The sequence below is a fragment of the Hypanus sabinus genome, chromosome 28 (assembly GCF_030144855.1).
Source record: "Hypanus sabinus isolate sHypSab1 chromosome 28, sHypSab1.hap1, whole genome shotgun sequence".
NCBI classification, from domain to species: Eukaryota; Metazoa; Chordata; class Chondrichthyes; order Myliobatiformes; family Dasyatidae; genus Hypanus; species Hypanus sabinus.
Window position 1 is genome coordinate 12,095,601 of NC_082733.1, and position 25,587 is coordinate 12,121,187.

General features: G+C 42.5%; 1 protein-coding gene across 1 annotated transcript in view; it reads right to left on the bottom strand.

The window, feature by feature from the left end:
• aldh1a3 (aldehyde dehydrogenase 1 family, member A3) overlaps positions 1-25,587 on the bottom strand; it is a 109,404-nt gene that overhangs the window by 74,959 nt on the left and 8,858 nt on the right. The window contains exon 2 of the mRNA XM_059952465.1: positions 8,024-8,128. Within this exon, the coding sequence (XP_059808448.1) occupies positions 8,024-8,128 (105 nt within the window). The remainder of the gene's footprint in view (positions 1-8,023; positions 8,129-25,587) is intronic.

The window sequence follows — 25,587 nt, forward strand, 5'->3', positions numbered from 1 at the left end:
CATTCCCTCCACTACAGGCACATAGTGGCTATAATATTTAGCACTGGTAATTTGCACTGAAGTCGATCTCCAAGACAACCACCATAAACTCAAATCCCCGTCACCAAGAACAACGGCAGCTGCTACATGATAACATCATCACCTGCAGGTTTCCCCGCAAGTCACACAGTATTACAATTGTGAACAGCATGCCATTTCTTCGTTGTCACTGGACCCATAGCAACACACACAAAGTGCTGAAGGAACTCAGTAGGTCAGGTAGCATCCAAGGAAACGAATAGTAGTCAACCTTTCAGGACTGGGAAGGAAGGGGAAAAATGCCAAAATAAAAAGGTGGGGGAGGGGAAGGAGGACTAGCTATAAGGTGATTAGGTAAAGGCAGGTGGGTGGGTTAAAGGTGGGAGAGTGGACCATAGGAGAAAGGGAGGGAGGAAGTGACCCGGGGAAGTAATAGGCAGGTGGGAAGAAGTGAAAGGTCAGAGTGGGGAATAGAGAAAGGGGAGAGGAGATTTTTTTTTAAACCGGAAGGTGGGTACCAAGATGGAATACAAGGTGTTGCTCCTCCACCGGTTTACAACGAGTGTCACCAATGTAGAGGAGGCTGCATCGGGAGAACCGGACACAATCGACGGCCCCAGCAGATTCACGGGTGAAGTGTTGCCTTACCTGGAAGGACTGTTTGGGGCCCTGAATAGAGATGAGGGAGGTGGTGTATGGGCAGGTGTAGCACTTGGGCAGCCTGGAGGGAGATCTGTGGGGGGGGATGAATGAACAAGGGAATCGTGGAGGGAGCGATCGCTGCAGAAAACAGAGAGGGGGGAGGTAAGGATATGCTTAGTGGCAGGAGCTGAAGCTAGCTAGGGGAGGACCCTTCACCAGAAGGATCATAAAGGCAAATCAGGGATGGGCAGTAAATGTCAGCCTTGCCAGCAATTCCCAGATCCAGAAAATAAATGTAAAAGAAACAAGCATACAGAAAGAAAGTAATATGCAGCCATTAATAATTAAATAAACCTCTCTCAAATTCCACAGAGTCTGGAGTTGCATAAGTGGCAATCTGAGTTACCCAGCTTTGAAAGAGCTCCAAGTTTATCAAAAGATCCTTGTTAGAAGGTACTATTAATATCTCAATCTGATACTTGCTTTTCTATTAAGATGAGCAACTTGCAGAACCGGAAATATGCTGAGCATATTCTATTTTTGGTTTAGAACCAAATTCTGGATTCCAGAGTTCCTGGTCTGGGTTTTGCATTCTTAGAACCAAGCTGTGCAAACTTTTATTATCCTCACTCACTCACTCTCTCTCTTTACTCTCACTAGATCATTAATGAGGTCAATGCTACACATATATCGGGAGAATCACTTCTGGAGTTAAAAATTCCCTTCGTATTTGCTTTCAATTTTTTAACGCTGGAACAGTTTCAATATACAGTGGTTAATCAGGACAGCTGTGTATTTGGGCCGACATGTTAAGAACAAAAACTAATCAAGAAAATAGCCAAGACTCCCTGCATTTATTTGGAACGCTCTGCTGCTTAATTGAAACTGCAGGTTCTTACTTAACAGTTTCTGACTAGCATCAGTTGTATGCACTTACATGGCTGTTAGTCACTAGACTGTGCTTAGAGCAAACAGTTTTGAAATAGTGTGTGTTTGTGTTCAAAAGGCAGTGATTCCTGTCACTGATAGTTGGTGAGAAATCAGCAGTAAGACAAGTCGTATCTATTTTTATCACTGAGTTTGAGCAGTCAGGCTTGGAGATGCCAGAAACAGCCAGGAGTGAAAATGAAATGATTTCACTACTTCAACAAATTAGGCACCATGAAGAGTTTGAAGGTATCAACAATCATCTTAAATGTTACAATGCAAAGAAAGATTTGGAGGATGTAATCATTGAGAGGGTTGTATGAAGACCGTCCATTATCCGCCCTAGGTGTCTGCACCGATTTTGTTCATTTACAGTCAATTAAAAGAACATGGTATTGAATACTGGATGAATTCCTCCATGAATAAATATTAGAAACTAATACACAGTTTTATAGTACTGTAGCAGTATTGATCATATTCTAATTGGTTCTGCATTCCATTTAAACACATAAATTGTTACTGATTATTGTAGAAAGTTAACAATTGCATTAAACAGCTCTTTTCTTGGACTTTGTTCATTTTGAACATGGCTCTACTGAAGAATAACCATCTGTACAAAGAACAGGACAAACCAGTTCTTTTGAACTATGTCAGCAATGAGCAGTATTTTTAATGTTTTTATTTTTGTAAATATTATTCCGAGTTGAAGTATCCTTTCTGGTTCTAACTCAAGTCATGAAACTTGAAAACAGCTTCAGTAACGTGACTAAAGTGGAGATATGCAATTTTTAGAGTTGGTGACGTTGAGAAGTTGTCTGAGTGTGAAAATGGACTTGTTACACCTGATCTATAGGTCATGGCATTTAAAGACATTGCATATGTAAAGGAGGGTATCTGTCATCAATAGGGCTGTCACAAAAATGACTAGTTCCCTCACATGACTAGCATTCCCCAGCAACTCCCAACCAAGTCTCAGCCTCTTAGATCATTTAAAGAAGTCTTTGTCCTTAGGACACCATAATTGTCATACTCTTCATTTACAAAGTGCATTGGCATTAGTCACCAAGGCTTAGAGCATGGTGAGACATCATTTCGTAAATATACAACCTTTACTGCATGAACAAATTTCCCTCCAAGCCATACAGCACCCTGACTTGCAAATATCAGTTCTTCTTCATCACTGGATCTATATCTTGAAATTCCAAACCCAACAACAATGTGGGGGTACCTTCGACAGGAGAGCTGTTGAGGTTGAAAAGTGACAATTTCCCACAATCTTCACAAAGGCATTTGATAGCAATACTAACTGTTGATCTGACCAGCGGCAACCACGCCCCATGATTGAAGAAGACAGATTGGCTGGAGCAATTTTTCTCAAGAATAAGTAGACAAGAACGCAAGAAAATAAGTGTCCTGCAGGGTCTCGATCCATAATGTCAACTATTTCAACCACCCCCTCCCTGAGTTCCTCCAGCCATTTCTCAAAACTCCAGAGTTCAACATCTGTAGTCTTTTGTATCAAAGAAAATAAGAACAGGAATAGGCCATTTAACCCTTCAAGACTGCATCACTGGTGCAAATGATCAAGGACTGGTCTCAACTCTTCTCTGTACAAAGAGGACAGGAGAAGACGACCAGAAGAAGATGGGGGCCAATGAGCACCACGACCAAGGGCAGCATCCTCCAGGTGGTTCATGAAACTACTTCCTTCGCATCTTCTTTTTCTTTCAAACATGTTTCTGCTACTGCTGGAGCCTGTGATCTACATTTTGATGGTGGGTTTTGGGTTGATTGAGCGATCTGGTGCTTTACCATCTCTGAAGGGGCTTGGTGAGGTTTTGAGCGAAATGTGTGGTCTGGAGATGGAGAATAAGCCCATGATCAACTCAATTTATCACTGAAATCCCTGATTCTACAGTGAAGAAGTGCTTTGAGAGGTTCATCATGACTAGACTGAACTGCTGCCTCAGCAAGGACCTGGACCCACTGCAATTTGCCTATTGCCACAATAGGCAGACACAATCTCAATGGCTCTCCACATGGCTTTGGACCACCTGGACAACACAAACACCTACGTCAGGATGCTGTTCATCGACTATAGCTCAGCACTTAATACCATCATTCCCACAATTCCGATTGAGAAGTTGCAGAACTTCGGCCTCTGTACCTTCCTCGACTTCCTAACCAGAAGACCACAATCTGTGCGGATTGGTGATAACATATCCTCATTGCTGACGATCAACACTGGTGCATCTCAGGGGTGTGTACTCTACTCTCTCTATACCCATGACTGGATGGCTAGGCATAGCTCAAATACCATCTATAAACTTGCTGATGATACAAGCATTGTTGGTACAATCTCAGCTGGTGATGAGAGGGTGTACAGGAGTGGATGGTGCCACAGCAACAACCTGACACTCAATGTCAGTAAGACAAAAGAGCTGATTGTGGACCAGGAAGGGGAAGATGAAGGAACACATCAATCCTCGTAGAGGGATCAAAAGAGGAGAGAGTGAGCGGCTTCAAATTCCTGGGTGTCAAGATCTCTGAGGATCTAACCTGGTCCCAACATATTGATGTTGTTATAAAGAAGGCAAGACAGTGGCTATACTTTATTAGGAGTTTGAAGAGATTTGGCATGTCAACAAATACACTCGAAAACTTCTATAGTTGTACCGTGGAGAGCATTCTGACAGGCTGCATCACTGTCTGGTATGGAGGGGCTACTGCACAGGACCGAAAGAAACTGCAGAAGGTTACAAATCTAGTCAGGTCCATCTTGGGTACTAGCCTACAAAGTATCCAGGACAACTTTAGGGAGCGGTGTCTCAGAAAGGCAGCGTCTGTTATTGAGGACTTCCAGCACCCAGGGCATGCTCTTTTCTCACTGTTACCATCAGGTAGGAGATACAGAAGCCTGAAGGCACACACTCAGCGATTCAGGAACAGCTTCTTCCCCTCTGCCATCTGATTCCTAAATGGACATTGAATCTTTGGACACTACCTCACTTTTTTAAAAATATAAAATATTTCTGTTTTTGCACTTTTTAAATCTATTCAATATATGTAATTGATTTATTTGTTTATTTATTACTATTTTTATTTTTTCTCTCTGCACTGAACTGCTGCTGCTAAGTTAACAAATTTCACACTACCTGCGGGTGATAATAAACCTGATTCTGATTCAAAAGTGTTGAGGCAGGTGGGCAGGTGTTCACTGCCTCAACCAGCGTGAACGGTCTCTCTTTCTCTCCTTCTCGCCTGCTGCTTCTAGAGGCAAGTGCCTAGATATAAACAGTCTCTCTCCCCGCTCCCGGAGGAAATTCCTTGCATTTGAATGGTTTCTCTCCCTCCCTTGATGCTGTTAGAGGATGGTGCCGGAGTCCACGGGTCTCGGACAAGGCTTAATCGACGCAGTGTGCGGATTGGGCTCTGTAGTTCACGTTATGAGGATTTCCTGGTCACTTTTTTTGTTGCTGCTGTTTTGTGCAACTTCAATCAGGACGGATAGTGCTGTGGCCTGCAAATAGTGACTGACTGTGGCACTAGATTGAACTGAACTGAATATGCCCAGGCTCTTTTGATGTCCTTTTGATTTGTTGTTTTGTAATCTGTGCTTTACACTCGTTTTGTTTTTCTTCCTTGCTGCTTGCATAATTTCTTAGCTTTTTTTGCACACTGAGGGTTTGATATTTCTCTCCAAGTTTGTCAGCCTTTGTTTTACGGCTGTCTGTGAGAAGATGAAACTCAGTGTCGTGTAACACTTATTTTGATAATAAATGTACTTTGAATTCTTGAATTCACTATAACCCTCTATTCTTCAACCTATAAAGTAAAATAAGTTGGAGTCACATTTTCTGAGTGTGTGAAGTACGCTCAAATTGGATATAAAATAAAAGGAATATGACAAACCAAATCAAGGCTCCCTGAGCACTGTTGCATACCAAAGTCAAAGGTGAGTTTATTGCCACATGCACAAGTGGATATAGGTACTGTTGCAATGAAAAACCTGGGTACAGAGCATCAGATAAGCAGCATTCACATGAAAAAAATAAACATAAATGACACTGATTTTTATACAAAAGAACACAATGAGAACAAAAAAGCCCATTTTAGTGTGAAGTGGTCGTAGTGTTGCTGTGATTGGGACTGTGCAGACTGGTTCAAGGGCTGAATGTTTGAAAGGAAGTTGCTGGCTTTGAACCTGGTTGTCGAGAACCCAGAGATGAAGACGTGGGGCTTCGTAGGGATGCACAGTAGCTGTAGGGCTCCCAAATATTTGCCCGATTTCCCTCTCTCTCTCTCTCTCTCTCTCTCTCTCTCTCTCTCTCTCTCTCTCTCTCTCTCTCAGTGTAACCCACCTTGCCACATGTCAGATCTTTAGCCATCTAGTGCAAAAACTCATTGTCTGCTCACCTTCAGAACTGTGAGGGTAGAGAGGGAGGGAAGTGAACAATGCTCTCAGGATAAATCAGAATCAGGGTTATTATCACCAGCATGTGTCGTGAAAAGTGTTAACTTAGCAGCAGCAATACAATGCAGTGCATGATAATATAAAAGAAAATAAATAAGTAAATTAATAACAGTATGTATATATTTGTATATTAAATAGTTAGATTAAAAACAGTGCAAAACAGAAACAATGTAAAAAAAAAGTGAAAACAACACACACAAAATGCTGGTGGAACACAGCAGGCCAGGCAGCATCTACAGGGAGAAGCACTGTCGACGTTTCGAGCCCAGGCCCTTTGTCAGGACTAATTGAAAGGAAAGATAGTAAGAGATTTGAAAGTAGTAGGGGGAGGGGGAAATGCGAAATGATAGGAGAAGACCGGAGGGGTGGGAGGGGGGTTGAAGCTAAGAGCTGGAAAGGTGATTGACGAAAGTGATACAGAGTTGGAGAAGGGAAAGGATCATAGGACAGGAGGCCTTGGAAGAAAGAAAGGGGGAGGGTGGAGCACCAGAGGGAGATGGAGAACAGGCAGAGTGATGGACAGAGAGAGAGAACAAAAAACAAACAACTAAATATCTCAGGGATGGGGTAAGAAGGGGAGGAGGGGCATTAACGGAAGTTAGAGAAATCAGTGTTCACGCCATCAGGTTGGAGGCTACCCAGCCGGTATATAAGGTGTTGTTCCTCCAACCTGAGTTTGGATTCATCAAACATTAGATTCCTCTGCCAGTAAAAAATGTGAGGCAGTGTTCACAGGTTCAATGTCCAGTTAGGAATCGTATGACAGAGAGGAAAGAGCTGTTCCTGAATCGCTGAGTGTGAGCCTTCAGGTTGGTATACCTTTCTTCTGATGTTAACAATGAGAAGAGAGCACCTCCAGGGTGATGGGAGTCCTTATTAATGGATGCCGCCTTTCTGAAGCACAGCTCCTTGAAGATGTCTTGGATACCATGGAGGCTAGTACCCAAGTTGGAGCTGACTGATTTTGTAACTTTCTGTAGCTTCTTTCGGTCCTGTGCAAAAGCCCGTCATACCAGACAGTGATGCTGACAGCCAGAATGCTCTCCACGGTGTATCTATAGAGGTTTTTGAGTGGTTTAAGTGACGAAGGGTCTCGGCCCAAAACGTCGACAGTGCTTCTTCCTATAGATGTTGCCTGGCCTGCTGTGTTCCACCAGCATTTTGAGTGTGTTGTTTGAATTTCCAGCATCTGCAGATTTCCTCATGTTTGATCGTAGCATTCAACTGCCATTGTCTTCCCTCAACGTCCTCATCTGGTCAATTCATGACGGCACTGGGCCTGAGCTTGGACTCTTTCCATTTACTGAGAACACAACCTTTCAAGTGCTTGTCCATGGGCTGAAGACTCAGTTACTTTATCATGCAGACAGACACCAGAGGGAGAAGTCACAGGGTGTCCTGTCCCCTGAAGACTCTGTTACTTTATCATGCAGACAGACACCAGAGGCAGAAAGTACGGGAGAAGTTGACATTTAGTGTAATCATGAGGAAGGAACAAGAAAAGAAAGCAATGGTAATATTAGAGCGAAAGCTAAGACAAACATAATTGCTTTGGATTTTTATTTTTAATTCACATTATGTTTGGTTAGCTATGTTCCTGGTTAAAAGTACAATGAAAACCAACCCCTGACATTTGGTTAGGCTTAGCCCCATATTCTGAGGGCTTATTTCAGATTCACAGCTTGTGTTCTGAAAGAGAACTAAATTGAAAGCAGGCAATATGTGACAATAACTTTCTGACTGGGTAAGACAACCCGCCAAAGGCTAAAGATAACGACTGATATTAAACTCTCAATGACCAGGCAACCCAAAACAGCCCTTGAAGTTGTCAATGTCCAAACAAGATGACACAGAGCTGCACTCTGATTTTCCTCTAGCTGATCTTTTTCCAGAATCTAAGCAATAACCATAAAACTAATGTTGTGAGCTACTTGAACAATTTAAAAAAACTGAACCACTTGCCTTATCACCTTCCTCAACGTCACAAATTCTCTCTCCTGTGGCTGGGTTGTATGTAGCAAATTTTTTCCCGCTCACAGACTCGTGCCATTCATTATTGATGAAAATCTGTTGGAAAGACAAGTCAAAGATTTGTGAAACACCAGTTCAGTAATGCCACTAACATTTAGAAATACTATGTGAGGAAAGTTAAAGCAGGTCTTACAAACATGAGAAAATCTTCAGATACTGGAAATTCAAAGCAACACACACAAAACACCGAGAAAAAAAAATCAGCTGCCAAGGGGAGATTTTAGGAGCAGTCTGACTCTCTCCAGTCCTGCTGAAGGGTCCCGGCCCGAAACATCAACTGTTTACTCTTTTCCATAGATGCTGCCTGGCCTGCTGAGGTCCTACAACTTTTTGTGTGTGTTGCTGAAGCAGGTCTGAGCTTGTTTGATGGGAAAAGGATGACAGTGAAAACCCACTGTCCTGCTAGGCAATTAGTTAGAATGCCACTGGGTAGTTAAGGGATATAGATAGGCTAAGTGGGAGAGTAGGGAATTGGCAAATGAGGATAAAGAAGGAAAGTGTGAGATTACCTACTTTAGGTGGGAGGACAAAGCAAATTAAGCGGAGTGAGAACTCAAAATGTTGTGGTATTAGGAGGTTCGAGTTAGTAAACCACACAAGGTTGGCATGAATTGCGATGTTGGCCTGCACATAGGCACATTGTATGAAACTGGGAAGAAATTTAATGCAACTTTACAGAGAGATGCTGACACTGCACCCAATTTCCGGTCTTCTTACTCAGGGAAGGATATTTTTACACTGTGGTGTGGGCAGATACAGTTCACTAGATTGATTCCTCGGGTGGAGGAATGATCGGTTTATAGCAACACACACAAAATGCTGGAGGAACTCAGCAGGAGATCTATGGAAAAGGAGAAACAGTCGACGCTTTGGGTCAAGACCCTTCATCAGTTGTCACCCTTCATGAGTCCTGAAGAAGGGTCTCGTCCCAAAGCATCGACAGTTTCTTCTTTTCCATAGGTGCTGCCTGACCTGCTGAGCACCTCCAGCGTTTTGTGTGAGCTGCAACTGCAGATGGTGTTTATGATTGGGTTTTAGTTTTGATACTTCACCGAGATACAGTAAAAAGATCTTCTTTGCCTGCCTTGCAGATGGATGACGGCATACATAAGTACGTTGAGGTAGTAAAAGGAAGGTAAACAGAAAGAAAGGAAAGAAGCTGCAGAGGGTCGTAAAGTCAGCTGGTTTCATCACGGGCACCAGCATCCCCACCATCAAGGACAGCTTCAAAAGGCAGCGTCCATCATTGAGGACTCCCATCACCAGGACATGCCACCTTCACATCACGAGGAGGAGGAACAGAAACCTGAAGACACAACCTTAATATTTTCAGGAACAGCTTCTTCCTCAGATTTTGGAATGGACAATAAGCCAAACCATGAGCACTACCTCGCTATATTTTATTCTCTTCTTGCGCTACTTCTTTATTATATTATTATTTATAGGACATTTTATGTACTGCACAATACTGCTGCCTCAAAACAACAAAGTTCATGGCAATAACCTGACTGATTCTGAGCGTGGACAATTCAGAATGCAGAATGGTGGGCTGCAGGAACGAAGAACACTTGAGCAGTTTGGGCCTCTGGAGTTTAGAAGAATGAAACTAATGTTCGATTCTGAGGAAGGATTTGGCGGGGGAATAACGAGAGAAGGTGACTCTCTAGAACCTGCGACATTAGTACGAGGGTAAGGGCTCACTCGTCAATACTGAGATGAGAAGGAACTTGGTTTTTCAGAGAGTTGGGAATGTAGGCAATTCCCTTCCTCAGGGAATAGTGGAGGCTGAGTCGTTGAGAATATTTAGCTGAGTTGAATAGATATGAAGACTTATAAGAATCAGGTATAAGGGTGAAGTTCAGGCACAATCAGATCAGCTATGATCTTACCAGATGGCACAAAATACTCAAAAGACTTTTTTTTGCTGCTCCTGCTCCTTTTCCCTTAAATCCACATTCAAATACCAGGGCAGTCTTAACTCTTATTTGTGTTCAGGCTGTATGGCAGCCATCATTCACAGAGATACACAAAACTGCACTGGCAGTGGTGAAAAGAACCATGATATTTAACTTCACACATGCCATTGCTTAAGCACTTTAATGACTTGAGCCCTGAGTTACCACTGTTGGAAACATTAAGATGATTGACCCCATCAGCACCGTATATCACTCCATCATTTAACCCTATGTAGCATCACGATTCAAACGTGCTTAAATAATTCACATTTTAAGTGGCTGCAACAACCTCAGTTTCCACTTGTGTACCAACCCTGACATCACAAAACATCCCAAGACATGTCTTAAGCGATAGGAACAGTAATCTAACCATCTATGGAGATGTTAGTGTAGGTATCCAAAAGCTTGGTCAAAGAGGAATATTTTAACCAGCAGCAGCAGCCATGGTGCTCTTTTGGGGCTTGTCTTGTGTCCTTGCTTTTTGGTGACACGACTTTGGTTTCTTGGCTGTATTTGCAGTCAAGTGCACCCAGCAGGCTTGAGAATAATGAGCAGACATCCTTAAAGGAGGACAGCAGGCCTCCATTTGTTTGTATATTGACAGAACATAATAGCTACAGGAAAATGTTCCCAAAGTCAGGTAGGTCAGAAAATAAATTTGTTGCTTAAAGAAAATGGGAGGGTGGAGAGAGAAGGAAAAACTAACAGCAATCTATTTTTTATGGCTAGAATTAACTCCTATCTCCTGTCTCAGCAAGTATCTGGACCCACTGCAGTTTGCCTATCACAATAGATCTATGATGGACCTGATCTCATGGGCTGTTCACGTAACCTTGGATCACCTGGAGAATACAAATCCCTATGTCAGGATGCTGTTTATTGACTGTAGCTCAGCATTTAACACCATCTTTCCAACAGTTCTGATTGAAAAGCTCCAGAACCTGGGCCTCTGCACTTCCCTCTGCAACCAGATCCTCGATTTCCTAACCGGAAGACCACAATCTGTACGGAGTGGAGACAACATTTCTACCTCACTAACAATCAACACTGGTGCACCACAGGGATGTGTGCATAGATCACTGCTGTCCTCTCTCTACACTCATGACTGTGTGGCTAGTCAAAGCTCAAATTCCAATCATTGTTGGAACAAATATTGTTGGTAGAATTTCAGGTGTTGAGGAGCAAGATATATTAGCTAGTTGAGTGATGTTGCAGCAACCTTGCGCTCAATGTCAGTAAGACCATAAAACTAGTTGTGGGCTTCAGAAAAGACATGAAGAAGGAACACACACCAGTCCTCGGAGAGATCAGAAGTGGAAAGAGTGAGCAATTTCAAATTCCTGGGTGTCAGTATCTCTGAGGATCTAACCTGGACCCAACATATTGAGCATGACAGCAGATATATTTCATTAGGAGTCTGAGAAGATTTGCTCTGTCTCCAAAAGCACTTTAAAATTTCTACAGATGTACCATGGAAAGCATTCAAACTGGTGCATCACTGTCTGGAATGGGAGGGGGGGGGTGGTGTGTTACTTTACAGGATCGAAGTGAGCTTCAGAGAGTTGTAAAGTTAGTCAGCTCCATCATAAGCACTAGCCTCCACATTATCCAGGAGCAATTCCTCAAAAAGGCTGCGTCTATCATTAAGAATCCCCAAAACCCAGGTCATGCCTTGTTAAAAATTGCTTCCATCAAGAAGGAGGTACAGAAGCCTGAAGGCACAACTCAACTCAATGACTCAGGAACAGCTTCTTCTCCTCTGTCATAAGATTTCTAAATGGACATTGAGCCCATGAACACCAGCTCACTACCTTTTCCCCCTACGTTTTGCACTACTTATTTAATTTGACTGATATATATGTGTATATATACTTACTGTAATTCAGTCTTTTTTCTCTATTATTGTATTGCACTGTATTGCTGCCACAAAATCAACAAATCTCTCAACATATGCTGGTGATATTAAACCTGATTCTGATTCAGAAATATCCCTAACAATCGGCTTATTTGCAGCACTTGACGTTCACATCAAGAAATGAAAGGGTTATTATACAAGGACCGTTTGATAGCTCTGGGTTTGCTGGAGTTTAGAAGGATGAGGAGGTACCTCAATAAAACCTTTCAGATATTGAAAGGCCTCGCCAAAATAGATGTGCAAAGGTTGTTTTCCATGGTGGGGGGGGGGGGGAGGGTCTAGGACAAGAGGGCACAGACTCGGGATAGAGGGGCACCCATTTAAAACAGAGAAGCAGGGAAATTTCTTTAGCCAGAGGGTGGTGAATTTGTGGAATTTATTACCAGAAGCAGCTGTGGAGGTCTAGTCGTTGGGTGTATTTAGGGCAGAAGTTGATAGGTTCTTGATAGGACACTGCATCAAAGGTCATGGGGAGAATGTTGGGGAGTGGGGCTGAGAAGGTGTAAAAAGGATCAGCCATGATTGAATGATGGAGCAGACTTGATGGGCCAAATGGCCTAATTCTCCTATGTCTTATGGTCTTATGGAATAAGATGTTGTTGACATCCTTTCCTGTGAATATCAATGAAGATAAAGAAAGGCTTATTCTAATTAGTTTAATGGGAGAAACTTGATAATTCCCTCAAAGTGAATCATTTATTGCTGCATCATTTAACTGGAAATATAGTGGGATTGTGCAAGCTTCCAAGGTTGGTTCATGGTCAAGAAAACCTAGCAAACATCAATTGTGTGCTTATTGGTGAACTGAGAAAGTTATCGCACGAATAATTACCAAGTAAATTCTCTCGTAGTGTAGTGTGTGTGGAATCAATAGTGACTGGATTCAGGGATGTTATTATCAGAAACGAATCTGATTTTTGAAAATATTTAAAAATTATTTTTGTAAATCTGATAAGTAACAATTTGTAGATCTTGTCAGTAAAATCAGTTGTTTCATGTAACAGTGTGCTTGATGGACAGGTAAAACCTATTTATCTGAACTAAAGTGAGCATCATTTTAACCAACACTGTTACAGCTGTGGAGTGAGATATATGCCCTTGAATACTGGTTCACGCAAGAGAAATTCTGCATAGGTGGTTTAAAAAGCTTGTAGTGTTGAGCATAAGGCCAAGATAAGCAAATAAAATGCAAGTTCAAAATTAAATGAGGTGTTCAAAACTATTCTTGCCTATCATGGACTGGTATAGAAACACTTTGAGTGGAAAATCCTACAAAAGGAAATGGATTCGGCCTAGTACATCATGGGTAAAGTCATCCCGATCATTGAGCACATCTACATGAAATGCTGTCATAGAAAAGTAGCAGACATCATCAGGGACCTCAACCACCCAAGCTATGCACTTTCCTTGCTGTTGCCATCAGATAGAAAGTACAAGATCCTCAGGACTCACAGCACCAGGTTCAAAGACAGTTTCAACCCCTCAAACATCAGGCTCTTGGACAATAGTGGATAACTACACTCACCATAACTTGAAATGTTCCCACAACCAATGATCTCACTTTAAGAACTCTTTATCACATGTCCTCGTTATTTGTTGCTCTGATTTATATTTGCACTTGCACAATTTGTTGTCATCTGCATTCTGGTTGATCTTTCATTGATCCTGTTTACTGTTACTATTCCATAGATTTGCTGGGTATGCCTGCAGGAAAATGAATCTCAGGGTTGTGTATGGTCATACATGAACCACTTTGATAATAAAAGTTTACTTTGAACCTTTTGAACGTTGAGCAAAGCTTCATGAAAAATGGGCTGACATAACAGCAGTAAAGCAGGAGCATGCACACTACCAAGCTCAAGAACAGTTTCTGTAGAACATTATAGGACTCTTGGACGGACCTCTTGTATGATAAGATGAACTTTTGGTCTCTCAGTGTTCCTCATCATGGTCTTTGCATCTTGTTTGTCTACCTGAACCACGTTTTCTCTGTAAGTGTAACATTATATTCTGCATACTGTTCACTAACTTGATGTACTGATGTTTTAAAATGCACTGTACGGATGGCATGCAAAACAGCTTTTCTCTGTCTCCGTACATGTGACAATAATAAACCAATTACTAGTTAACTGCTGTCATGGAAGTGAGTGACAAAGACACAACAGCTGGAGTTGACACTGGGTGCTGTCTTGCATAATGAGCTAGACGATATGCAGAGTACTACATGGTTAAATCAGAAACCCCGTACACATGAAGTTGCAGCGTGGCAGTAAAATACCAAAGGCAGGTTAAAACTTTAACATAGGCAACCATTGGGAAAAGGCTGTCTAAAAGAAACTCCCCGGATTGCAGGAACATTATAGGCAGTGCTGGGGTTGTTTGAAGACGAGCAGGGCACATTGAAGGATGTCCAAGCCAAAACTCATGTTCTTCCCAAAGTTCTGTTGACGGTAGAAGGTGAAACTTAATCGTGCTTCATTCCATTCTTGCTGCCTGATTCCTCGCTGGTGACAGCAATTAGGGTGCCATAGGAGGTCGGAACATTGGGACAGTGGGCGTGGCTTTTGGAGGCTTCTGCATTCAAGCCACTTCTCTGTCTCTTGGTGGTGAAAGAATGTTTGTGTCACAACCACGGATTCGGCAATTGCGCTTGTGAATATGCCCGTGTCAGCGATTTATTATTTCATTGTGATAGTACTTAACTCCATTCATTCTGCCGTAGTATTTGTCAGGACTTGGAGATAGCTATGTTTCATTATCTGCATTCCACCTTGCCTGAGAAATTGGACTGTTGAGTCAACTGACTCTGAAGACTAGTGGTATTCATTTAATTAGTTGTTCTTTTCAGCCGCAGTGTAGGCTTCATTTTCCATTTGAGTGTTTTAGTCAATGGCCCGGCTTGGCCTAACATTCATTGTTTTCTTTTTTCCTTTAACATAGTTTGCATTAAAGTCTGTCAAATATTGACAGGCTCTCACTCCACACTTGGGCCATGTCTGAACCAGGTGACAGTTTGTTGCTGGTCTCGGGTTGGGCGAACTTGAATTAAAGCCATGCTGCAGACTGTAATATTGAAGCAGCTCTTGCTGAAATAAGTGGAGGGAGGGTTGACGATTTGCTGCTGCTTGTGCATGGGATGGGGGGGGAATTTGGGGTTCATACATTATTTTCTGCCATTCATTCATTGGGGATTTTTCTTCTGTTTCGTGGCTGTCTGCAGAGAGTAAGAATTTCAGGTTGTATCTTGTATACATTCTCAGATGTTAACTGGAACCATTGAACCCTAGAACAATATCCCTTTCCCATGAATAGAAGTACTTGCAGTTTTGTCCAGAGGTCAGCAGTTTGCCAAGTTGCATACGAGTCATGTACATCAACAATTAGTGTTAGAGGATCAGTCTAAGAGGTATTTGAGAATCAGCAGTCACAAGGGTTTGCTCAGACCTAACCACCTTTTGGAGTCTAGACTGTATCTGTTATCGTTCAGTGGACCATGGACTGATTGCTGCAGGACATTCCTGGGTTTGTAAACTACTTGGATGATATCCCAGTTACAGGAGACTTGACAGAAGTACACTCTGTGCTATTTGGAGGGAGTGTTGAGCATTTCAGATAAGGCAGGACATTTAGGACAACATCTCATTGAATGAGTTATACCCAGTTCAAGAGGAGGTAAAAGCTATCACCAATGTTCCTGCCCTATATAATGTAACTGAGCTGAAGGCGTATCCGAGACTGTTAGATCATCATAATAAATCCTTGTCAAATTCAGCTGTGTTCCTGTTACAAAGCAACATGAAGTGGAGATGGACTAAATCTCAGGAAAAGCCTGTTACGGAGTCCAAAGAATTACCACAATATACTGCTGTGTCGGTCCATTGCACAATAAACTGACCTTTAAATTCAGCTGATAATGCACTACCTTACAATGTTGGTGCTGAGCTGAGCCACTGAATGGAAGATGGTTTTTAAATGTGAACAGGGTTTATGCGCAGAGAACTGACTGCAGCAGAGATAAGTGTTCTCAGCTGGATAAAGAACATTTCATCACTATTTTCTAATGCAGCAGAACATTTTGTCACTATTTTGTAAGCATAGGTATATTTATGGATGTCACTGTCCCACTTACATCCATCACAAAACCCTGACTTCCTTAGACAAAAGAGATTCTGCAAAGGTTGGAATAGACACAAAATGTTGGAGGAACTTGGCAGGTCAGGGAGCATCTATGGAAAGGATGACATTTTGGGCCAAGACCCTTCATCAGGGCTGGAAAGGAAGGGATCAGAAGACAGGAGAAGATGGTGGGGGAGAAACAGGAATACAAGCTGGCAGGTGTTAGGTGAGTCCAGGTGGCCCTCCAGCATTTTCTGTGTGTTATGCTGACTTCCTGGTTACAGGAGACTTGAGAGAAGAACACAGAAATGAAATTAGTACTCTTAATGATGGACTTTGATCTTGATCTTTGAAAGCATGTGAAATACTACTGTTTACAAAGCTGTTGCCTTCTGGTTCTAGGGACGACTGCTGATGAAGAGAAACAGAGCCAAGGATTGGCAATGGATTGACCTAACGCTCTGGCTGTGAGTATTGTTCAAATCAGAGAGAACAGAAAAGCATCTGCACTACCTGGAACAGAAGTGAACTATCTCCAGTCGATTTGGAAAATGTTCTTGAATCAATTTGGTTAGTTTAGTGGGTATTGGCCAGGACTGGAAGAAAGTAGGCATACTAGATGTTTGTGAGGCTGGAGATGTTTACAGTCATAAGCATTCCCAGAAGCTAATGGGAAGCAAGGATGAGGTTAACACTGACCAGGAGCTAGTGTCAATTTAAGGTATTGTTGAAACACACCTGGGTGTGTGAAGTCCATCCTGTTTTGTTAAAACACACCTGCTTTGTCATTGTTCAAAAGGTCCTCGGTAATTAATCCTCACAATGCCATAGTTAGAAGAAACAGTGGAATTAACCCCTTAGCCTGGTTAATACAAGCTCTGCCATTGTCTGAGCACTCTCAGTATTTTTAACCTTGCAAAAATTTTGATCAAAGACCTCTAGATGTTTAACTTCTGCAGGGCCTTGGCTGAAACATAATTTACAGTGCCATTCCTCAAACACACTGGGCCTTTATTAAAACATACTGAGGTGTTTAACCCTCACCGTTCAATAAATAAATGCATTAACTTAACTAACCCTCATCATTGAACTTATTTTCGCTCCTGCTTACTGGAGCTTTGTACATAGTTTTTGTTTCATTGAATCAATGTATAATTCGACATATGAATGATGTTGAACAACTTCAGTTTGAGGCTTTTGAAGAAGAAAGGAAAAACTGGGAACCCTCTCTTATAAACCACATTATACCATTTATAACAAGGCTTAACTAGTCTACACGTCCTGGGACAAGACTTAAGCTTACAGATGAGTGGTGCTGCTGAAGGGAATGATTTTAGCTTTATAAAAGACACTTGTAATGATCATTAATGATATTGAGATGAAGGGATCACTGTAAAGACAATGGGCTCCGTGATCAGGTAGCTTTGGAATGAGGTACCCTGGAGCTCTGTTCTCTGATTTGTAGCTCCTCTGACCTCCATGTTCCCCATCACTGTGGTTTGCTTTCCTTTGATCACTTGAAGTCTCTTTGCTTATACCTCATTGATAAACGCCGGGTGTCAGGGGAGATCACAAGAGGGCCCTTGGGTAAAATTTCTGAGTGATGATTGGCCTGAGTGATTGGGTCTTGGGCTTGAAGATGCAAGTTTTAGCTGTTTTCTATTTCAAGCAAGATATTCTGTTATTATAAATAATAGAGTCTGTAGTCTATGAACAACATTGTTTTTTCCAATATTGGGTTACAATATTATTACAAGTTGAGACAGAAAGTATGCGTGAACTTGTTTTTAAGCATTCATCTTTATCCATTCTGCCCTTTTGCGTTTTGTGTTTTTTCTTTGAGGAATATCTATCCAGCACCAGGAGAGATTCCTAGATTGTAGTCAGATATACTTGAATGGCTTTTTGTACTTTTTTGCAACCAGTAACACTTCTGTTCCCATCCATTAGCAAAGGTTAATTTTCTCAGCACTTCACAGCAATCTCAGAAACTAGAGACAGAAACCGCCAGACTAATGGTTTACACTTGGAGAAATCCTGCTCCATTTCCCCAAATGCCTATAAATTGTCTGCAAGTATCTCCCTTGCCTTGTTATTTACCCATTCTGCTATTTAAGTTTCTTAACCCTGACATTAAACTAAAGTTTGTATACAATGATGCTCATGAACTTAGCTTATGCATTCCCAGTTCCTTTCTCACTTTCACATCAGGCATTTTCCTCCCTCTGCTTTTCATTTATGTTTCAAAGTTCTATTTTAATTCCATAGTCTCGCATAACATTTGCTTTTACTGTGTCTCATGTCTAGTATGTTTGATAATTCACTAGCTGTTTCTCCCCAATGTGTTCATTCCATTGTACTTCCTTTGCCAATAACATTTCAAGTACTCTAACTTTGTGAAAAATGTAAATCATTTATTTAGTTTAACTATTGAATTAAACTTTAGGCTCATCTATCTTCCAATGCAGACTGTGGCATCATCTAAAGCGAAAAAAATTTCATCAAAAGTAATCCCATCCCTGGATTAATCAACCTTCGTTTCAATTCTCTTGTCAATCCTGGGGTTACAAAACAAAAGGAAATCCTCCATTTGACAAGATTTGTCCTTAATTTAGTATGGTTCAACAACAAAGATCATAATGTCCCCAGTGCAACCCAGGCAGTAACAGGTTGCAAGGCTTAGTGCTACTTTAAAGCAGTCCTTACAGTCCTCTCCCTGTCTGGCTGCAGCTGGGTAGGTTCAGTTTGCATTTCTATCTGCTGTATACACTGAGAATAGAAGTATAGACCCGGAACACCGAAACAACGATTACTTGGGAAGGCTCATGCAGAACTGGCCTCTGCAGCTGAAATGTTGTCAATAAGTCCTGTTATCCAGAACATCTGGGAACACAGGAAGTGTGGGACTCATATTTTGAGTTCCATGCCCAAACAATTATAAAATAGTGTACAAACACTGCCATTGGAGTAAAGGGGCTGTTGGGCAGGTGACTACAGCCCAGGTGGCTCTTTCTGAACATCCAGCATGGAATGCTACACAAGCCATGTGGGTGGGTGGGAGAGATCATGGTTGGTGGATGATAGTGCCCCAGGGAGATTTTGGGGAGGCAGGAACATATCCTCAATTATATCTGCCTCACCACCCAAGACAGGTATAATCACCCATTCCTCTTTACATCTTCTTTAAAACTGGGAGTGGACAGTTTGGAGCGAGCTTTCAAGTTTAAAAATTTTAACTCCTTTCTCAGCCAAACTAATTTGTTCTTGGGATTTAAAACTGACTGAGGTGATGGTCTTCTTTTTAAAGAGGTGGGGAAAGAGAGAAGTTGGACTAAAGAGAGAACGCAGAAGCAGTGAAGTGCGGGGTGATGATAGAGACATACATCATGGAACCAGGCCTTTCAACCCAAAGAGTCCATGCTGATCCAGATGCCCATCTCAATAGATCCCATTTACCTGGATTTGGCCCATATCCTTCTAGACCTGTCCTACCAATGTACCTGTCCAAATGCATTTTAAATGTTGTTATTGTACCTGCCACAATCATTTCCTCTGGCAGCTCTTTCCACTCTTCATGTAAAACAGTTGCCCCTCAATTCCTATTAATCTGTCCTCTCTCACCTTGAACCTATGCTCTCTATTTCTCGATTCCCAGCCTTGGGAAAGATGGCGTGTACGTGAAGCATCATGCAGCAGAGCTTGATTGGCGGACTACCTTTATGAAGGTGGGTGGATAAAGGTGACCAAAGCCCAGGTAAATCAGAATGCAGTAGATCATACCTCACCCACTTATTTCTGCTTTCAAGACTGGGCAGGAAAGGAATCCAAATCTGTGAGGTTTATACGGACCACTCAGCAAACTGGACCAGGTGGAGAGTGATGCACACAAAATATTGAAGGAACTCAGTAGGTCTATGGAGAGGAATAAAGAGCTGATGTTTCGGGCCGAGACCACTCAGGAAGTTGAGATGTTTGTGGCTAGGAAGTGACATTTTCAGAGTACAACCAAAACTAGGGACTGGATGCTGGCACGGCCTTGCCACATAGTAGCAAGGTAGACCACTCAGCCCATCAAGCCTGTGTCAGCACTCAGTATGGTCATGGTTTATCTACCTCGGGTATCATCATGCCAGATCCTCCTGGATCTCATTTCCACAATCTTTCTAAGAGTTATCTGCTTTCTCTTTAAATACCCCACAACTCCCTTGGTTAGAGAGCTGCAGGACGTCGCCACATCCTGTGCGAAGCAGTTCCTACGCACCTTAATTTTAAGTGTTTCCCCCTTAACTCAGACAAGATTTGCCATCCTTAACATCTCTGCCATTATGGCCCCTCAGGATCTTATGTTTCAGTAAAATCACTTCTCAGTTTTATAGACTCTGCACAGTAAAAGTTTTATAGAAGTACCACCATCAAGGACATCTTCAAAAGGCAGTGCCTTAAGAAGGCAGCATCTCACAAGTCCTCTTCTCATTACTACCAACAGAGAGGAGGTATGGTTGCCTGAAAGCCTACACAAAGTTTTAGGAATAGCTTTTTCCCCCTCTGCCATCAGAATTCTGGGAAGTCCATGAACCAATGAACACCACCTCACTATTCTTCTTTTGCCATTTATTTATATAATTACAGTGATTTTATGTTTTGCACTGTAATCCTGCCACAAAGCAACCAATGTCACGACATATGCCAGTGATCACAGATGTGATTCTGACTCTGAGATGTCGGATGTGAAAAAGCTCGGTCTCTGCTGTTCGCTAGATCGCGGTACAGTTCACAGTCAGGGGACGTCAGCTCAGGCACTGGCTTGGTGCCCTGAGGGCTCTCAGTGTCAGGTCAGTCATGGACAAGGAAATCTCCTGCTGGCTGCCGTACACTGCCTTCCCCTTACTGATGAGGCAGTACCGCTCCCTCAAGTTTACTGTCATCCAACTGTACAACCAAACGAAACCATGCTCCTCCGGATCACGGTGCGCCCACACAACATGCATCACGCACAGCACCATAAATAAGTCAATAAAACATAATTCGAGATGCTTGTAGTGCACAGCACAGGTAAACAGTAAACCTGGAGGAAGTACTGGGTACAGCGAGGAATGACATGGACGCTGGACAGGAAATCCAATGTGCAACCCCAGGGGAGGCTTGGTATCATCTGGACTGAACAACCTCACTGATTCTGAAAACTGGCAGCAGCAGATGGAACAAGTCTTCCAAATGGTATGGAGTCTTAGAGCACGTCAGCACAGAACAGGTCCTTCGGCCTATCTAGTCCATTCCAGCCTAGTCACATCTACCAGTACTCAGTCCTCTATGTCCCACTCATCTATTTACCTATCCACACTTCTCTTAAATGTAACAGCTGGCTTTCTTTATGGTAGCTCATCCCATACTCATGCCACCTTGAGTGAAGAAGATTCCCCTCAGATTCCCCTTAAATATTTCACTTGCTGCAGTTACATCCACCCTGGAGAATGCTGACGGGGGTAACCACTTGTGCAGGTGAAGTTCCACCATTAATACCACAGATCCAGCATCTCGACACCAGACATCCATAAGGCGCAGTGTGTCGACCACAGCAGAGAGGCAATCGACCACAATATACAGGCTCCTCAGTCAGCACCTCACACTACCATTCTCACTTAACAAGGGAACCTGCCCTGGGTTAAGGAGGGACATCAGAAGGCATGCAGTGGCAGCAGTAGGCAGAGCTAAAAATGCAGTGTCTAAAGGGAGAAGCTACAACACAGGACTGCAAAGCTACTGAACACTGGAATCAACATGTCGAGTGAGGGGATTCTACAAGCCTGTCAACATCACAGCTCTTTGCTTCTTTTATATTCAATAATGAACAGTAAAACAGCCAATGGAAGGAGGAAGCTTTAGCGATGTGTCCAGTAATCCCAGAGCAACCTTTACCCTGTAGTGTTAGATGTCACACCTCTGCCCCCCCCCCGCCCCCCAGAGGCCCCATTGTCACAGAACCTAGCCATCAGCTTGCTCAACCCAGCAACAGCAGGAAGCTGCTGACTGCCCTGTTTAAGGATTCAAGGACGTCAATCCCGTGCAACGTGCCACAAACAACTTGGCTCGGGAATTAGAGAAGAAGAAAACAATAGAGACGAGAGAAGGTGTTTTACTCTCTGATAAATTTTATTTTCTGTAGTCTGTGTGAATTAACTGTATAGAGGTAGCGTTAATTCTGATCGTAATGTAGGGGCCCTCAAGTAACCCACTGATAATCGTTTACTGAACTGTGCTATCTTTTTGGACTAATGCTTCTGTTGATTAACCAAATAGGGGAACAGTGTGAACAATTATACAAACCCTGTGCACCATGTGTGCTTTTGTTTCTGGTTTCATTATATAATACTGGTATCTTGAGAGTGGCTCGGCTGAAGACAGGCATACTTAGAAGAAAATAAAGAAGACATCATAGTTCATAAATGATATAAATAATCAGAGTCTGATTAACTAACCCTGCAAGAGTAGCAAAAGTTTATTCATTTTCTACTGTACATGGCCGGTCTGGAGACTCAAAATTAAAAGAGGAATGGTGTTTCTGTTTCCTGTTATCTGCTTTCAGTCTGGTTTCAGAATGAATGTATGGTTAGTAAGTTTAGTAACCTTCACTTCCCAAAAGAAAAAAAACTTATAACCAGCAATGCTGAAAGGATTTCGTCTTGAGCTTCTGTACCGCCAAGACAGTATGTTCTGAGTTCTTGCATTATCCAGGGCTTTGGCTTCAAGAAACTGGTAGTGAAATTCTATTTATTTATTTATTGATATACAGCGTGGAGTTCCTTCGTCCCTTCAAGCTGCGTAGCTGCCCTGCAACCTAATCACGGGACAATTTACAATGGCCAATCAACCTAGCAACTGGTTCATCATTGGACTATGGGAGGAAACCCACACAGTCACAGGAAGAATGTATAAACTCCTTACAGGCAGTGTCGGGAATTGAACCCAGGTCATCTGTCCTGTAAAGCGTTGTGCTAACCACTACGTTACCATCCTGCTCCGATGTTAAACACCCTTCACTTTACTTCAGCTGAAGGAATGAAACTAAATAATTCACCCGACATTCTTGAATTTCTACTGTTCTCAAAACAGATGAAGGGTTGACTTTGTTTTAAGAAGCAAAATTGTGATAACACCTCCACATAAATTCTTTCCAAAAACTGGAAACAATGAAGATGAAATCTCTTTGACAGTTTTGACAGGAGTAAGCCTGGGGTATGGCTTGGCAGGTATCAAGACAATGAGGGGACAAAGGACAAGGGTTGCTGCTAATTCTCCCCCTTTGCTTTTTAAGTAGGATGAGAGTGGAGATGTGTGTGCAAGCTGCTTCACTGCATGCAGTGATCGACAAGGCCTGGGATGATTGCAGTGAAGTGGAGAGTAATTTTGGACCTTAACAGTTCCTTCTCAAGGTAACATTTTTTTAACATTAGGGTCTCGGCCCAAAATGTCGACTGTACTTTTTTCCATAGATGCTGCCTAGCCTGCTGAGTTCCTCCACCATTTTGTGTGTGTCACCAGATTCAACATTAGCTACTTTCCTACAGCCATCAAGTTCTTGAACCAACCTGCACAACCTTAAACCTATCTTAGTGACAGAATGCTATGAATCACCTCTTGTACAATCATGGATTTATTACTAATCGTGTTGTTTTTATGCACTAAGGTCTTAGTTTGCTGAGTTCATCTAGCATTTCCAACATCTGCGGAATCTCTGTGTTCATGCATTTCTTTAAAGTACATATCTCAATACTGGCTTGGAATATCATTTAGAATGTCTGTCCACCCTAGACTCCGTCACTATGTTACACAACACAGGAACAGGCCTTCGGCCTAACTTATCCATACTAACTGAGATCTCTAGCCATATTAGTCTCAATTGCTTGTGTTTAGCTCATATCCTTTAAACCTTTCCTATCCATGTACCTGTCCAAATGTCTTTAAAACATTGTAACTGTACCTGCCTCTTCCACCTCCTCTGGCAGCTCATTCCATATATCCACAGCCTCTCTGAACCCTTTCCTCTCTCAGCTTTCATCTATGACCTCTAGTTTTAGATTCCCCTACCCTGGAAAAGAACATTCACCATACCTATGTCCTTCATTATTTTATAAAACTCTGTAAAGTCACCCCTCAACCTCTGACACTCCAAGGAAGGAAGTCCCAACCTTTCCAGTCTCTCCTTATAACTCACCCCCTCCAGTCCATGTGAGTCCCTTCTGCACATTTAATGGCATCTATCCTGTAGGTGGGTGGCCAGAACTGCACACAATACTCCAAGGTTAACAAATAGCAGATCCCCACTAAGGTAAACCAAGGCCCAGTGATCATCACCCTCATGGTCGGAATCCCCTCTCCTCCCATTCACTTCCCAGCAGCCCTTTTGGATGCAACAACGGACCGACGCCAAATAACACCTGTTGTGATGAAATGTATGGAAAACATACTAACATAGGGGCTCTTTCTTGGGCTGAAGCCTTTCAAATTAAAGACCGATACACGGACACAGGAAGATTTACACCTACATAAACACAAGTACACTAAGGCACCCATCTGTGCTCACAATTACATGATGCGTCATTGTTCCTGCATGTTAGCAGCTGCAGTATAAAATTAGAGACAGTCCCACCTTGCCCTTATGTGTGTATGCAATAGAATGTCCTGAAGTATTTCAGAAAGACAAAATATCTGGGCAGAGGGGGAGAGGGAAAGGTGATGACTGAAGCCACCATCAAAAAGCTGCTTAAAAAGGGCTTCCTAAAGGATTGAAGGGGGTGGGGTGACAGCAGGAAAGAAACATTCAGTAATCTTTCCAATGTTCCAGAGATAAAAGAAGTCTAGTTATCTGTCCGTGATAATACTGAACATTATTTTAATGCTAAAATAATTTTCAGTATTTGCAGATTGTTTGGTGCGCACCCCTGCATTGCTCTTCACGGAAACGGCCATATAACAGACAGGCTGAGGTAAATCTCAGACAGAGCAGAGTTAAACAGTTCCTCTGCCGGGCACTCAGATGCAGCATTGCCACTGGGGCTTCAGCGACGCTGCGGATTTTTGAGCGTTCGTGTGTCACAGGGTAAAACAACAAGTATTTGCAAAGGCCTATTGATAACTTCTGTAAGAATAAAGATTTTGTGGCCAGGCAAAACCATCACTGATGCAGTGATCATTTATGAACTAAGTTATGTAGGCTAGCAGTTTAACACATCAGAAACAGCCTGAACTAACCAACCTGCTGAAAGGTCTCACCGTATAGAATGGGGCGAGGGCATTTCCACCCCCAATTGCTGCCCCAATTACTACTTAGGTAAAGCCTTTAGACAGAACATAGAAAACCTGCAGCACAATACAGGCCCTTCGGCCCACAAAGCTGTGCCGAACATGTCCATATAGTACCTGAGAAATTACCTAGCCCTCTATTTTTCTGAGCTCCACATACTGTACTCGTCTAGGGGTCTCTTGAAAGATCCTATCACATCCGCCTCCAC